This window comes from Salvelinus alpinus, chromosome 4 (genome assembly GCF_045679555.1).
Source record: "Salvelinus alpinus chromosome 4, SLU_Salpinus.1, whole genome shotgun sequence".
NCBI lineage: Eukaryota > Metazoa > Chordata > Actinopteri > Salmoniformes > Salmonidae > Salvelinus > Salvelinus alpinus.
This window is the reverse complement of record NC_092089.1, coordinates 80,198,441-80,216,440: the sequence shown is the minus strand read 5'-3', so window position 1 is coordinate 80,216,440 and position 18,000 is coordinate 80,198,441. Positions and strand designations below refer to the sequence as shown.

The following is an 18,000-nucleotide window of genomic DNA, read 5'->3' as shown; positions in this document are numbered from 1 at the left end:
GTTTATGTATGTACTGATAACACTGTATATAAATTAATCCATACTGTAGATACATCCAGTCCTCTGTTGTCTACCACAGTCTATTCATGTCTCTCTGAATTACAGGAGCTGAAAGAGACAGAGGAGCTGGACATCCAACTGAAGGTGTTCAACGAGAACAAGGAGGAGGACTCCATTGAGCTCTCCCATCGCCTCGATGACATCCGCGCCGAGATGGAATATCCTTTTGTCTGCCCGTGCCGCTGTTCCGGCCATGGAAAAAGGGCTGCTGGAAATGAGTGTGTTGTGTGTGCCTCGCCAGGCTTACAGGTCTAAAGCCGGCATGGTCAGGTTCATTAGAGAAGGATTTGAGGAACTATAGTGTAATCTCCCAGCCCTATCGCTTACCAGGTAAACAGCCTCTTCTTCTCTTTTGCTTGCCTTGGTTCTGCACCCTCTCTCACCATCATTCCTCATCTCTCAGCCATTTCCATCAGCTCTCAACTGGCAGATGCAAGACACGGGAGGCAACTGTCAATCATTACCAGTTGTTTTGTCTTCAGAACACAGTCTGGTTATGTTATGGCCATCTATTTTAAGTCTGTTTTTAAGGCAGATAAGATTTTTAGTGCGGTTGTTTTGGCTGGCACACCGAGGTCCATTTTCTGTGACCTCTATTGTTTTGTCTCTTTAATCACGTCTGTGATTCAAGTACTTTACCTTTCTCCCGCTCCCTTTTAACTAGAAATGACAAGTTGGTGTCTCCAAGTCGTCCCTCTATGTCCGCTCAACTGGAAACTTTTTGAGTGGTTAATAAAGTGAGCCCTAATTGGGTCTCGATTTCAAGACTTGTTTTAAAGCATTCTTGGCTAGGTGCCTAAATAATTCAAGCAGCTTCTCTAAGGGCATTTGGATGTGTGAAATGCTGACATGGTAGGCAGACAGTGCAGGGCCAGACACTGTTATACAGATGTTCTCACTGCCAACCTTTGTCTCCCCAATTCTCACAGTGCTCGAAAATATGCCACTGATTGCTGCGCTGAGTGACAGCTACTGTTGACGCTTGGTGAGAAAGAGAGAGAGTGAGGGAAGGGGAAAAAACAAACACCACACCTGGATTAATGATGTCCTTGAGCAGGTTCACAAATGAGAGGGCCCAATGTTTGTTTCCATGGACAATGTGGTGTTAATCTGTGCTAGCTCTCGTCTCTGACATGCACAAACTTGCACGTATACACGCACACACACAAGTAGATTGTAGCTTGTTTTCCTTGCCTCATGAATACTAACACTGAGAGGCACGTCTCCTCTCTGTCCAGCCCAGGTCTGGGTGCTGAGGATGTGACTCCAGGCCACTAATGAATATGAATGATGCTGTGAAATAGTGATTGATTGACCCTACCACTGACTAGTTCACATCTCACCTCCACTGCTGCTCATGTTTATTCATGCTACCCAGCTCCGCAACATGAGTAGAAGTAAAATGAAGAGGAGAGCGAGAGGGGGCGAGAGAGAGAGCGAGCGAGAGAGAGAGCGAGCGAGAGGGGGCGAGAGAGAGAGCGAGCGAGAGGGGGCGAGAGAGAGGGCGAGAGGGGCCGAGAGAGGGAGAGGGGCCGAGAGAGGGGCCGAGAGAGCGAGAGGGGCCGAGAGAGGGGCTGAGAGGGGCCGAGAGGTGGCGAGAGAGCGAGAGGTGGCGAGAGAGCGAGAGACCACGAGAGAGAAGTGTGGGCCTTTGGATTTTCATTGTTCTGTAGGTGTGTTTGCTGCTTACTGATAGATGTAACTGTTGGGACCCTTTCGTACTGATAGTTGTAACTTCTGGTACTCTTTCTTACTGATAGATGTAGATGTATCTGCTTGGACCCTTTCTTACTGATGGATGTCGCTGCTTGAACTGTTTCTTACTGATAGATGTAGCTGCTTGAACCAATTCTTACTGATAGATGTAGCTGCTTGAACCACTTCTTACTGATAGATGTAGCTGCTTGAACCACTTCTTACTGATGGATGTAGTTGCTTGAACCATTTCTTACTGATAGATGTAGCTGCTTGAACCATTTTTTACTGATAGAAGTAGCTGCTTGAACCCTTTCTTACCGATAGATGTAAATACTGGGACCGTTTCTTACTGATAGATGTAGCTGCTTAAACCGTTTCTTACTGATAGATGTAGCTGCTTAAACCGTTTCATACTGATAGATTTAGCTGCTTGAACCGTTTCTTACTGATAGATGTAACTACTTGAACAGTTTCTTACTGATAGATGTAACTACTGGGACCGTTTCTTACTGATGGATGTAGCTGCTTGAACTGTTTCTTACTGGTAGATGTAGCTGCTTGAATCATTACTTACTGATAGATGTAGCTGCTTGAAACATGTTTTACTGATGTAACTGCTGGGACCCTTTCTTACTGATAGATGTAGCTGCTTGGACCCTTTCTTACTGATAGATTTAGCTGCTTGTACCCTTTTGAACTGATAGATGTAGCTGCTTGAACCCTTTATTACTGATAGATGTAGTTGCGGGGACCCTTTCTTACTGATATATGTTGCTGATTGGACCCCTTTACTGATACTGTTGATGTATATTCTTGGACCCTTTCTTACTGATAGATGTATCTGCTTGAACCCTTTCTTACTGGTAGATGTAGCTGATTGAACCCTTTCTTACTGATAGATGTAGATGTAGCTGCTCACACCCTTTCTTACTGATAGATGTAGATGTAGCTGCTCACACCCTTTCTTATTGATAGATGTAGCTGCTTGGACCCTTTCCTACTGATATATGTAGCTGCTTGAACCATTTCTTACTGATAGATGTAGCTGCTTGGACCCTTTCTTACTGATAGATGTAGCTGCTTGAACCCTTTCTTACCGATAGATGTAACTACTGGGACCCTTTCTTATTGATAGATGTAGCTGCTTGAACCCTTTATTACTGATAGATGTAGTTGCGGGGACCCTTTCTTACTGATATATGTTGCTGATTGGACCCCTTTACTGATACTGTTGATGTATATTCTTGGACCCTTTCTTACTGATAGATGCATCTGCTTGAACCCTTTCTTACTGATAGATGTAGCTGCTAGGACCCTTTCTTACTGATAGATGTAGCTGCTTGAACCCTTTCTTACTGATAGATGTATGTGCTTGAACCGTTTCTTACTGATATATGTAGCTGCTTGAACCCTTTCTTACTGATAGATGTAGCTGCTTGAACCCTTTCTTACTGATAGATGTATCTGCTTGAACCGTTATTACTGATGTATGTAGCTGCTAGGACCCTTTCTTACTGATAGATGTAGCTGCTTGAACCCTTTCTTACCGATAGATGTAACTACTGGGACCCTTTCTTACTGATAGATGTATCTGCTTGAACCCTTTCTTACTGATAGATGTAGCTGCTAGGACCCTTTCTTACTGATAGATGTAGCTGCTTGAACCCTTTCTTACTGATAGATGTATGTGCTTGAACCGTTTCTTACTGATATATGTAGCTGCTTGGACCCTTTCTTACTGATAGATGTAGCTGCTTGAACCCTTTCTTACTGATAGATGTATCTGCTTGAACCGTTTCTTACTGATGTATGTAGCTGCTTGAACCCTTTCTTACTGATAGATGTAGCTGCTTGAACCCTTTCTTACCGATAGATGTAACTACTGGGACACTTTCTTACTGATAGATGTAGCTTCTTGAACCCTTTATTACTGATAGATGTAGTTTCGGGGACCCTTTCTTACTGATATATGTTGCTGATTGGACCCCTTTACTGATACTGTTGATGTATATTCTTGGACCCTTTCTTACTGATAGATGTATTTGCTTGAACCCTTTCTTACTGATAGATGTAGATGTAGCTGCTCACACCCTTTCTTACTGATAGATGTAGATGTAGCTGATTGGACCCTTTCCTACTGATATATGTAGCTGCTTGAACCCTTTCTTACTGATAGATGTAGCTGCTTGAACCATTTCTTACTGATAGATGTAGCTGCTTGAATCATTACTTACTGATAGATGTATCTGCTTGAACCGTTTCTTACTGATAGATGTAGCTGCTAGGACCCTTTCTTACTGATAGATGTATCTGCTTGAACCCTTTCTTACTGATAGATGTATCTGCTTGAACCGTTTCTTACTGATAGATGTATCTGCTTGAACCCTTTCTTACTGATAGATGTATCTGCTTGAACCCTTTCTTACTGATAGATGTATCTGCTTGAACCGTTTCTTACTGATATATGTAGTTGCTTGCACTCTTTCTTACTGATAGATGCAGCTGCTTGAACCACTTCTTACTGATAAATGTAACTGCTTGTACTCTTTCTTACTGAGAGATGTAGCTGCTGGGACCCTTTCTTACTGATGGATGTAGCTGCTTGTACTCTTTCTTACTGATAGATGTAGCTGCTTGTACCCTTTCCCAGTCCGGGCTTCTACTCTACTAACGTCCCCCCTCAGATAGCAGTGTGGCAAGCCTATAATTGCATCTCACCGGTTTGGTAATTCTCATCGGCTTCTTCCAGGCTCATACAGGAGTGGGAAGCGATACTTCAGAGAAGCCTGTATTCCCATCCCCTGCGCTCGCCGAATTTGATATGGGAGAACTATTTTGGTTACAGACGTGGCTGAAGTTAATAGGAAAATGTCAGACGGCATTAAAATGGATTGATTTGCACTGATGGTGGTGGATGGATCATGTGGTGTATGAAATAGTGGGAACAGTTGGAGAGTATGGAGCAGTGTTCTGTCATTTTGGGTGTGTCAAGTCTTTGCACTGGTTGTCAAGTGATGTTCACTCACGCTTAAGTAACTTTTCAGAGGTGATCAATGCTCGATTGTCATTCAACAGCCTTTTGAGACGATGAACTTAACAGTTTTTCCATTGTAGCGGATATAATTTGCTTTAAACAACTTTGATGGGGCCGCACAACTTTGACATGTTCTTTTATGTGGCTAAAAACCCCGAAATGAAGCTCGTCCGACCATGTCCTCTCCCCTTATCTGAGGAAGCCAGGCCCTTGGTCCCTCCTTTTAAGCCCTCTGGACTAAACAAGAACACAAATCAGATATATTTGTTTACTGCTGGCTGACCACAGACAAATGTGAATGAATACAGAGCCTCTGACTGTGAAAGTGTTTTAGCCCAGACAGTGTATCACCCTGCAGTCAGCAGGTAAATATTTCAGCAGACATTGTTAAAACGTACACTTCATATTATGACGGCAATCAATTTTTCATCCTTCCCAGCTTAACACTGCACTATTCCCCCTCACTCTATTCCCCTTGTTTTCCGCATGTGTGCACAGATTGAAAATAAGACTATTTCTGAGTTATTTTTATTCATTTTTTTACATGCTTTTCAAACATGAATATCCACGGGAGGATCCTTTCTCAAGCAAACTGTTTTGTTTAAGCCCCCTCAAGCTATTTATTTCTCTAAATTCTTTACAGTTTTGGGACTGGGTTTGTTGTTAGTTCAAATAAGATCAAATGTAATCTCGCTATAGATTAAAATTCCATATTCCTCGTAAACACAGATGAAAAACAATACACTGTAAAGTGATCGTGATATTATTCTGAAATCCCACTTGAATATTAAGTTTAAACACATGCACATCTCAAGAGAAATAACTTTTTCCTTGATTTGAACATTTCTCCCTATGGTTTCAATTCCATACAAATCAACTGTGAGATGTTGTGCCAAGCGCTCCATTTCGCAGCCTCTGACAGTTCTTGATCTGAAACAAATAGCCAGCAATCCAACTCAGAGAAACGGACATAATGAAATGAATAATACACCATAGACAGTGATTTCTTATCTGATTCAACAACTATTTTAGACATCACAAGCCATCGCTCGCACTCCTTGGGGAGACGCATAATCAGTACCTTTAGCAAGTTTAATAACACGTATTTTCTCTTCGACGGACAAGGCACAATCTGAGGCAATATTTTCCATAGTGACTGATCCCCTTTTCATGATTCTCCCTAAATATCCAAACCCAATGGAGTTTTCATGTGATTAATTTCCTCCTCCTTGAAAGGCGCAGAGTGATAGGTGGAACACAGGGACTGTTCTTTATTGCCAAATCCCCTCCTAAAGTTAGCTGTTTACTCTTCTGCCGCTCCCGAGAGGGAAAACAGATGTGAGGAATCGTCGCAGTGTTTGCTTGTGCACAATGACACTTGTCTGAGTACTAGTTCGAGATGGGAAAACAAACACTGTGATTTGAGGATCTTTCAAAATTATTTTGATGGATTTTAGAATGCACTGTCACTGTCACTATATTATTAGATTTATATAATCACAGGTTTAAGCACTCCTTCATTCCCATGTCCGTTTAATACCGAAACAGCAATAGGTAAAGCTTAGCTGTGTTAGTACGCCACTGACCGAATAAGGAAATGTGAAATGTGTTATGCATGTGGCTAAATGAGAGGGGTACAATGTGTATATGTGTGAATGTGCTTTTCCACTTGGGAACAGTTCGTCCTATCATATATGAGGAGAAGTGGTTTTAAAGGTAATAGAGGACTTGGTTAGAGAAGGCACATGAATTGTAAATGTTTTGCCTTCTCCTTTTAAATGGTCTGTCATAGTAGCCTACTACTATTGCAAGCTGTTTTCTCTCAATTTGCTACACTGCCATGACATTATATATCTTAACCCCCTTCTCACTGATATGGGTGAGGTGTACCATCTCCTGTCCAACATGGTGAAAGACACCGGGTCGGAGACCTACTTCCTGTCCATCCTACAGCACCTCCTGCTCATCAGGAACGACTACTACATCAGGTGAGTTCTGCCCACAAACAGCCACATCCCTTCTCACTGCTTTCACAGGAAGACTGCATTTCCACAAGACTGGTCTTAAGAAAAGCATAAGGCTGAAATGTTGACATTAAACAGTCTCTAGTCTATTCCCTCTTTTAGTTTTTTTTCAGTAGTATGTAGCCCCTATAAGGGATACACTTTGCTGTGTAGCGCTAATGCTGCGTTATCAACGCAGAAACCTCAAGAACGTCCACTCCTTGACACCACATTTGAGTAAGGCCAGATAACGAAACACGCGCCTGACCCCTGTAGATAAGTGTGCCACAACCCTTGTAAAACTACATTACTTCCTATAGCAAGTGCTATTCTCAAAACCTTGCCATCTCCATCTCCCAGGGGAAAGCATGTAAGCATTCAACATGAAAGATTCACATGTCCATTTTCTCCTCTCAGGGCTTCTCTCTCTCTCTCTCTCTCTCTCTCTCTCTCTCTCTCTCTCTCTCTCTCTCTCTCTCTCTCTCTCTCTCTGTATGAATGTAATCACTGTGATCAAAGTGCCAGGGCCGTATCAGAGCAGATCTAATATTCTGTACTTTAGAACGATTAAGTAATTATTCAAATGGCGGCCCGGCTCTGGATTCCTCCTTGGCAGTGTAAATGTGTCAATCACAGGAAAAAAGAGGGAGACAGTGGCGGCTCCTCTGATGGCAATGACAGTGATCAATTTGCTGCTGTGTCAGACTTTTCGCAGAAATAAAATATTTAACAAAAAATAGAGAGAAGACAAGAAGAATTTACCATAGACAAGTTGCTGCTCACTCGGCTGGTATGAATAATGCATTCCTCATCTTGTTGGAGAAAGTGAGAAATAGAAAACACATTAAGTAGCTTGTGCAGCATAGCACCTCAGCACTCCTCTCTGTCTCTTTCCCCCCACTACTGACGCCAATGCTCTCCACCACCGACAGTAAAAAAGGATCACTACAAATGCTAATTAAAAATGGATGTGCTTATTAAAGATATGCTTTTAAAAATACATTTCCCACAGCTCTCCCTCCTCCCCTACTCCATGAGGAAGACATAATTCCACATACATCACCGGGCTTTGCGAGGTGCGTTCGGTCTGTCTGACGCAAGGTTCTATATCCAGCTCAGGCCTCAATTCATCATCAATATATCCCTTTTCGGCCACTTTGAACCAGCATATCTTTTTATGTTTCAGATTAAATTGGCTGGTTGGGAAATGGTAGGTCTTTAATTTTAGATTAAAGGGAGACCTTAAGATCATTTTGCGCTTTGATGACCGTATCTCTATTGGGATCCAGGGGGGGAGGAAGTGGGCCACTCGCGCTCGCTATCAGGCCAAATCAGGTGATGGAGCGAAACTTGTCCATGGCTTCCTGATCGAAGGGACGCATAACATGCCTATGCCAATATTCCAGCAGAATGTGGACTTTGGTTTCCAATGTTATACATTTTCAACAGGACAGCCATGTACCCTGTTTCAACAAGACAGCCATGTACCCTGTTTCAACAGGACAGCCATGTACCCTGTTTCAACAGGACAGCCATGTACCCTGTTTCAACAGGACAGCCATGTACCCTGTTTCAACAGGACAGCCATGTACCCTGTTTCAAACACAGGGCAGATGTGTGTGTTCAATTTGGAGGGAGGAGCACCTCTCGAAACCATCACCAATTGGTGAAGGGGGGGACTTGTTTTATTTTCGATAATTAATCTGAGAGTGCCATGCTTGATGAATGGGAGCACATCAAACCCCTGCTAAATATAGAGCGGATATCCTCTTTTGGAGCGGAGCGATATGGGGATTACACTGGTTATGTGGAGCAGGGCTGGACGAGAGACTGCGAGGGGAGTTTGTGCTGCTGCTAGAATCCCAATGTCATGTGGAGGGGAAAGGTGCCAGAGTGAAGGAGTGAAGGATGGTGCTGGGGACATATGTTGGCTTCTGGAGCCCAGCCTTGCCCAGGCTCTGGTGGGGCCTGACAGTTCTGGGTCACTCGCTCACTCCTTCCCTTCCCTTTCTCAGTTTTCTTGGTGGTAGTGGCAGAGAGGAGCGGGGGATGCTGGGAAAATAGGGTGACTTATTGAGATAATAATGTGGTCTACATCGGCGACAGTACTAAACCGGGTTGCCACAGTGCTAAGCCACACAGGGGCGACGTGCACTCGCTCGATCTCATGACGAGTGGGTGAATCCAGCCATAGGAACAAGACATCTGCCATTTCATGCTTACAAAAACAGTTTTACTTCTTATATCTGTTTACAATATGATATGATATCTTAAGTGAGTCTATGATCGTATGCTATCCATTTGTATCTATTGTATGCTGCTCTTTCTATGCCATTTTAATATTTGAGAAATTAACCAATGATATTAGGCCACTTTTGGCCATGATTACAGACACCTGTGTGTCTTGACACTATATATAAACGAGTCATCCCGCAGTGTCTGTGATTGTACCCTGATGAAGACAGCTTGCCTGTCGAAACGTTGGTAAATTAAATATTTTTGCATCTGAGCTCCTAGAGTGTGCTGCTCTCCTTTATTTTTAAGTTTTCTACTCCGCTAGCCAGCACCTCGCCTGAATAGGTGTGCGTTTCTTTTTCTTCTACAATATGATAAGACCTGTCCACATTTTAGAGGGAACCCTGATGTACTCCTTGTCATCACAAATAAAGCCCCACATATAAGATGTACATTATAGTATAAGCAGAAATCCAATAATTTACATATTTGGTCAATATGCACTCGTACGTGTAGTATTTCCATGCATGTTCAGAACTCTCAACATCTTTTGTATATTGAAGTGATCTCTCTGAAATGATATGCATCCCAACAAATCCAGCCTATTTGGTTGACGATGAGACCTCTGCTCAAAGCTATGAATCTATTTGAGCCACAATGCTCTTATCCCCTGCGCCCCTTTCCAAAGGCAGTAAAGAGAGAGCAGGACTTTGAAAAAAGCTTTGATTTCCTTATCTGCATCGGAGACTTCTGAGCCTCCCTGCCATGCACCCTGAGTATCAGCAAGCAGCATTGCGCCTGACCACAGAGGCCAGCAGGAAATTAGAGCACAGCAAATCTGCCTAATATAGTCCTCCCTCAGAAAACACATGTGTACACTACCGGTCAAAAGTTTTAGAACACCTATTCATTCAAGGGTTTTTCTTTATTTTTACTGTTTTCTACGTTGTAGAATAATAGTGAAGACATCAAAACTATGAAATAACACACATGGAGTCATGTAGTAACCAAAAAAGTGTTAAACAAATCAAAATATATTTTATATTTGAGATTCTTCAAATAGCCTCCCTTTGCCTTGATGACAGCTTTGCATATCCTTGGCATTCTCTCAACCAGCTTCATGAGGTATTCACTTGGAATGCATTTGAAGTAAATGTTAATTTGTGGAATTTCTTTACTTCTTAATGCATTTCAATTAATGGATGTGTCTTCTTAAATGTATTTGTGGAAATTTTTTCCTTAATGCATTTCAGCCAATCAGTTGTGTTGTGACAAGGAGGGGGTATACAGAAGATAGCCCTTTTGATAAAAGACCAAGTCCATATTATAGCAAGAACAGCTCAAATAAGCAAAGAGAAATGACAGTCCATCATTACTTTAAGACATCAATACGGTCAGTCAATACGGAAAATTTCAAGGACTTTGAAAGTTTCTTCAAGTGCAGTCGCAAAAACCATCAAGCGCTATGATGAAACTGGCTCTCATGAGGACCGCCACAGGAATGGAAGACACAGAGTTACCTCTGCTACAGAGGATAAGTTCATTAGAGTTACCAGCCTCAGAAATCGCAGCCCAAATAAATTCTTCACAGAGTTCAAGTAACAGACACATCTCAACATCAACTGTTCATCGGAGACCTTCATGGTAAAATTGCTGCAAAGAAACCACTACTAAAGGACACCAATAACAAGAAGAGACTTGCTTGGGCCAAGAAATATGAGCAATGGACATTAGACCGGTGGAAATTTGTCCTTTGGTCTGAAGTCCAAATTGGAGATTTTTGGGTCCAACCGCCGTGTCTTTGTGAGACTTGGTGTGGGTGAACGGATGATGTCCGCATTTGTGTTTCCCACCGTAAAGCATGGAGGAGGTGTTATGGTGTGAGGGTACTTTGCTGGTGACGCTGTCAGTGATTTATTTAGAATACAAGGCACACTTAACCAGCATGGCTTCCACAGCATTCTGCAGCGATATGCCACCCATCTGGTTTGGGCTTAGTGGGATTATCATTTGTTTTTCAACAGGACAGTGACCTAAAACACACCTCCAGGCTGTGTAAGGGCTGTTTGACCAAGAAGGAAAGTGATGGAGTGCTGCATCAGATGACCTGGCCTCCCCAATCCCCCGACCTCAACCAAATTGAGATGGTTTGGGATGAGTTGGACCACAGAGTGAAGAAAAAGCACCCAACATGTGCTCAGCATATGTGGGACCTCCTTCAAGACTGTTGGAATAGCATTCCAGGTGAAGCTGGTTGAGAGTGCCAAGAGTGTGCAAAGCTGTCATCAAGCCAAATGGTGGCTATTTGAAGAATATCAAATATAAAAGAAATGTTGATTTGTCGAACACTTTTTTGGTTACTACATATTCTATGTGTGTTATTTTATAGTTTTGAGGTCTTCACTATTATTCTACAATGTAGAAAACAGTAAAAATAAAGAAAAACCCTTGAATAAGTAGGTGTTCTAAAACTTTTGACTGGTAGTGTACATGAGGACCGGTTGGCAACTGTGCCTACGCTCCTAACCCACAGTGTGTTTTAGAGGCTTCTCTCATAGTCACAGTACAAAATGATTCTCTATAAGCCATATATTGGAGCTGTTTTTAGTTCCGGTTCTCCATTGATGGCGTTTTTTTTGTTGTTGTTCAGGATTGTAGTAGGTTTAACCTATTCCCGGGAAACCTCCCCATATAGTTTACGGTAGTCATCATCATATATGCATGGATTGTATTTTTTGTTAAACATACAGCATTTCTATCAGCTGTCAGTTAGCACCACTTGAATTACTGTCTGTCACTCAGCACCACTTGAATTACTGTCTGTCACTCAGCACCACTTGAATTACTGTCTGTCACTCAGCACCACTTGAATTAGTGTCTGTCACTCAGCACCACTTTAATTAAACAAACTCCAGGTAGTTGTCAAATTAAGTGATTTGTGAAACTTTTGAGACTTGGGAGAGTATATGTTTTTCTTATACACTGCATTCACATATTTTTTTGTGTCACACTAATCATTCCTTTCCATGCTGTACCATACTGCCCTGAGGAAGTAATCCTAATCAAATATGTTGGCATAGACATCATAAGTACTGTAAATTTGATATGAGTGGCAATAACTCCTCGTAACCTATAAAGAGTCACATTGATTCTGTTAATCCGGGATTAACTAGCATTGACCAGGAGCAAATGATAACTGTACCTCTAGTGTGGATTTGAGCCGAGCGACAGTTCCTCAGAAACAGTCCTCATCATAAAAATTCAGCCTCCATGTGCTCAAGTGGGGGGTATTTCTGGTGGGAAAATTGTATTTCTGCTGGCACCATTCAAGGTCATGCTTGGAACATCATTATTTGTCGCTACGGGGCTCAGCTTAAGTTGACATTGTATTTGCTAAATGTCACTTGCAATTAAAGTTGATCATATAACTGGGGAAAGGTCACCCGACAACTTGGGTGGCGCGAACAGGAGTCCCCGGCCGACTCAGACGCCGTCCGCCACCCCATCGTTCTGTCACCCTCCCAAAACACGCAACATGTTCTCTATGCCATTGTGCTTTTAATTACACATATTACACTGATTAGATTTGCATTTCAGGTTTATGGGCACCCTTAATTGACAAAGATGATTGCAAATTAGTGACGGCCGGCTGCGCTCCCCGTTTGTCACCTTGAATAGCCGCGAGTCATGCCGCTCTGAGTTCCACGTCACCGAAATTAATCTTAGCGATTTCATGATCGGCATAAAAGCATGTGATCAAATTTAATTCCGATTTAAAAAAATATATATATATTTGATTTTATCTGTCATTCTGTGACCTCTAGCTTGGCTAAGGGGACATTTTGTGGAGAATTAGGGCTGTGTAAGTTTGTGTCATTCTCCTGTTCTTTATGTGCATGCTGACTCTGTTGTGTTCTGCTCACTGCTCTCCCAGGCCCCAGTACTACAAGGTGATAGAGGAATGTGTGTCTCAGGTGGTTCTCCATCGCAGCGGGATGGACCCAGACTTCGGATACAGAGAGAGACTGGATGTAGACTTCACCCACCTCATCGGTAGGTCTGCCAGAGCGCTGTCTTTCCTCTGACATTTAAAAGGGTGAATTTGCAGCCAGTATGACACCATTATACACCTCCAAAACTGGTTGAAATGATGTCATTATTAACACATTTGAAAACGTTTTTGGCTACATAATTTCAACCAGTTTTGCCTCCTAGGTCTCCCTAACCTACATACTGTACAATAATGCTTGAATCAGTATCCCTTTTTTAATACTAGTGTTGTTATTCATATTTTGTATCCTAATCGGTCTAAATCATCCTCGGATATATTTTTCTGTTGTACTGCGGACAGCAGGATGTGGGTGTTGCTAAAAAGGGTGCAATATCCTTCTCATTATTATCTGTCCCCATTTCCCCCCTGAGAGCCTTCCCAGAAAAACCTGCAGCCCCTTGACATGTATAGGAAAAGGTAGTCTAATTACGAATAAATAATGCATTACCTGTTAGGTGTGACTGTGGCACATCATGTCTCATCATAAGCACATGGAGATTTCACATCGTCTTCACTCTGCCGAGGACATTCATCAGCAGAGTTTCTTGAATCCTAGAGGAAACAAGGTCTATTTGCCCCAAATTAGAAATGCAGTCATTCATTTCCTTCAAGTAGAGACAAATTAATGAAATAACTAAGTATTTTTATTTTTATATTTTTGTTCTTCTGTTAGTGTCACTAACAGTTCTGTTGCATCGTGCCGACAAAGTCTCATTAAAAGTTTCCAAGCCCATCCGTGATTTTTTACATTTTTAGATCACTGTGCTGTAATGAGCTGAAAACAAATGTTTCGGGGCTTGGTTTTTAAACATTGGCAAACCTGCCGAACAGAATACAAATCTCCTGGGGGATATGTCAAGAAAAGAATGAGCCGACAAATGCCTTTCCCCCCTTTCTTCACTCATTCCCTCTCTGTCTCTCTGATGTAATATTCCTTTTAGGGTTGATCTGGAATCTTAAGTAGGATGTTAACAATGTACAGTGTAATTGAGAGAATCAAAGTCACTTCGTGGGTTCTTACTGTCGTTGCTGCTGTCTGCCCTCTTTTTTCTTACAGATCAGTGCGTGGATAAAGCCAAAGTGGATGAGAGCGAACTGAAGGCTGCTGGGTTCTCCAAAAAGGTGAGGTATCGTGCATCATTCCCCTCAACTCAATTCCCCTCAACTCAATTCCCCTCAGCTATTATCTGCTTTCTAACTGGATGGAGTAGCCTACTTTATTCTGCATCCACACTGATCTTCAAACAGAGGAATAAAGTGCATGAAGTGTATTTTTCCTATGTAATGATAGACAGTACAATCAATTTACTCTATATATTTGTGACCGACCGCCTAATATTTGTGACTGACCGCCTAATCTGACTTTGGTGCAGGTCATGTTATTCACATTACTGTCTCTGGTAAACACACTATATCAAATCAAATCTAAGTTTATTTATCACGTGCGCAGTATACAGAAGGAGTAAACGATACAGTGAAATGGTTTCATAGTAGCAATATCAAAAACAAAGTGTCCAAATCAAAATATTGTATAAATTATTATTAGATGATTCTTACCTGACATACTTGTCTAAATTGATCATCTGGCAAAGTGGAGTCTTTTGTTTAGACATGCAGCTAACTAGCTAAACAATGAACCAGCATAATCCCAACTCATACTACTACCAATACAAACATTGTCATAGCTGGAGTGTGAATCTGCAGATAGCTAAAGGGCTACTGTAACCAACTAGGTTCAATGTTAACTCGTTAACATTAGGCTATAACTAGCAATGCAAATGGATTTCTGATTCAAATAATATTACTACACAGATCATACCCATAACGTTAGCTAGCAAGCCAGCAAGCTAACGTTCGCCAGCTAGCAAACAGTACGCTTTAACTTGCAATGAAAATTAGAAACCTATAATATCTGAAAATGTAGCTAGACTCTTATCCGTATACATGGATATACTACGGTTCCCAATGACCGTGGCGTGTGCAGGAAGTAGGCCATCACTTTTTTTCAACTGATCTGTTAATAGCACCTGCTAAATTCGGGGCATCAATCTTGTTGAGAAAAGTAGCAAAGCTTTTGTAGTTCTCGATGGCTAACATATCTTTAAAAAATGGTGCGGTAGAAAGAACTGTCAACACATACTGAACAGCTCACGTTATAGACAGAACCATGCTCCTCTACATGGCAGACCAATCCAAACTCATCTCCCGGCATGTCCAGCCCATCCATAATCTCAGCCAATCATGACTAGTGGGAAGGTTTCCGACTTTTTCCGTGGATCAACCAACAAAGCTTGTAATTTAACGATTTCATTCATCTTTACGGATGGAATATAAGTTTGTTATTTAAACACATGCAAGTTCACATATTCCAGAATGCATTTCTGCCAATAAAATACATTTTGATTAGTTTTTTTTAAAACATACGTTCAAATGGGGCGGCAGCATAGCCTAGTGGTTAGAACATTGGACTAGTAACCGAAAGGTTGCAAGATCGAATCCCCGAGCTGACAATGTACAAATATGTCGTTCTGCCCCTGAACAAGGCAGTTAACCCACTGTTCCTAGGCTGTCATTGAAAATAAAAATGTGTTCTTAACTGACTTGCCTAGTTAAATAAAGGTTAAAAAAAAAGAAAAATGCCTCTCCTGTTTAGTAGTGACGCACAACATTTCCTGAAACGAGTCACATTTTTTAGTACACCACCAGTACTGGTACTTCCAGCAGAATCCCCCAGAAATGTTTTGGTGCATGTGACAGACTGGTTCAAACTAGAGTACCATGTCTTTAAGGTCTGAGTCACATGCACCAAAACACTTCTGGGGGATTCTGCTGGAAGTACCAGTACTGGTGGTGTACTAAAAAAATGTGACTCGTTTCAGAAAATCTTGTGCGTCACTACCAAACAGGAGAGGCATTTTTTTTAACCTTTATTTAACTAGGCAAGTCAGTTAAGAACAAATTCTTATACTGTATCACCACGCCACATATGCCCCCACAGTCCCCCCACACCCCTGCCTCTGTGTGTGGGACATCAGAGGCGTCCTGGGTGTGAGTGGAATGAGAGCAGTGTCCCCCCTGTGGCGACAGTGAAAACATTGTCCTGACACAGGTTGCTTTCCCACAAAGGTTTGATCCGTCATCAACACATGAAAGCCGGACCCAAACCACAGCCAGTGGATGACAGGGTAGAGGCCACAAAAGGCCTATGAATAGAGGTGGGAGATGGGGCCAAGTGCGTGCGAGACAGTGTGTGTTGACGTGCCCTGCAGTTGGCCATTCACTTGAGACACCCTGGTCCTGACCGGAGTGTGTGTTGTGTTGAATTGTTGCAGTTCGATGAAGAGTTCAGCGCCCGGCAGGAGGCCCAGGCTGAGTCCCAGAAGAAAGAGGAGAAAATCAAAGAGCTGGAAGGGCAGATCTGCAATCTGAAGACCCAGGTAAGGACCAGAGGAGACAGGAGGAGCATACACACCCACTACTCCAGACTGCAGTCTGAAGCCACAAGCTCTCCATAGAGGTCTTGTACAGTGTTCACAAATACATACACAGTCTGTACCACAGGTTTTACCGAAATACATAGTCTCTACCACTGGAAACCCAACCTCATTGCTTAGTTTAATGTTCAAAACAGTATTGAGGAAGGCATAAAAAAAAGGATTGGGGCAAGCAGCAAACATTAATCACATCATATTTACACTGGCAAGAAAAATTATGTGAACCCTTTGGAAATACTTGCATTTCTGCGTAAATTGGTCATAAAATTTGATCTGATCTTCATCTAGGTCACAACAATAGACAAAAACAGTCTGCTTAAACTGATCAAACACAAACAATTATATGTTTTCATGTCTTTATTGAACACACCGTGTAAACATTCACAGTGCAGGGTGGAAAAAGTATGTGAACCCTTGGATTTAATAAGTCCCTCCTTTGGCAATAATAACCTCAACCAAACGTTTTCTGTAGTTGCGGATCAGACCTGCACAACAGTCAGGATGAATTTTGGACCATTTCACTTTTCAAAACTGTTTCAGTTCAGCAATATTCTTGGGATGTCTGGTGTGAACTGCTCTCTTGTGGTCATGCCACAGCATCTCAATCGAGTTGAAATCAGGACTCTGACTCTGACTGGCCACTACTTCTGTGTTTTGGGTCATTGTCCAGTTGCATCACCCAACTTCTGTTGAGTTTCAATTGGCGGACAGATAGCCTAACATTCTCCTGCAAAATGTCTTGTTAAACTTGGGAATTCATTTTTCCGTCGATGATAGCAAGCTGTCCAGGCCCTGAGGCAGCAAAGCAGCCCCAAACCATGATGCTCCCTCCACCATACTTTACAGTTGGGATGAGGTTTTGTTGTTGGTGTGCTGTGCCTTTTTTTCTCCACACATAGTGTTGTGTGTTCCTTCCAAACAACTCAACAGTAGTTTCATCTGTGCACAGAATATTTTGCCAGTAGCGCTGTGGAACATCCAGGTGCACTTTTGCAAACTTCAGACGTGCAGCAATGTTTTTTTTGGACAGCAGTGGCTTCTTCCGTGGTGTCCTCCCATGAACACTATTCTTGTTTAGTGTTTTATGTATCGTAGACTCGTCAACAGAGATGTTAGTATGTTCCAGAGATTTCTGTAAGTCTTTAGCTGACACTCTAGGATTCTTCTTAACCTCATTGAGCATTCTGCGCTGTGCTCTTGCAGTCATCTTTGCAGGACGGCCTCTCCTAGGGAGAGTAGCAACAGTGCTGAACTTTCTCCATTTATAGACAACTTGTCTTACCGTGGACTGATGAACATCAAGGCTTTTAGAGATACTTTTGTAACCCTTTCCAGCTTTATGCAAGTCAACAATTCTTAATCTTAGGTCTTTTGAGATCTCTTTTTTTCGAGGCATGGTTCACATCAGTCAATGCTTCTTGTGAA

General features: G+C 42.2%; 1 protein-coding gene across 3 annotated transcripts in view; it reads left to right on the top strand.

Moving 5' to 3' along the window:
- diaph2 (diaphanous-related formin 2) overlaps positions 1–18,000 on the top strand; it is a 708,741-nt gene that overhangs the window by 205,084 nt on the left and 485,657 nt on the right. For all 3 annotated transcript variants that reach the window (XM_071399170.1, XM_071399171.1, XM_071399169.1), the window contains 5 exons: positions 106–218; positions 6,664–6,780; positions 12,965–13,083; positions 14,139–14,203; positions 16,414–16,518. In XM_071399170.1, coding sequence (XP_071255271.1) covers positions 106–218; positions 6,664–6,780; positions 12,965–13,083; positions 14,139–14,203; positions 16,414–16,518 — 519 coding nt within the window. The remainder of the gene's footprint in view (positions 1–105; positions 219–6,663; positions 6,781–12,964; positions 13,084–14,138; positions 14,204–16,413; positions 16,519–18,000) is intronic.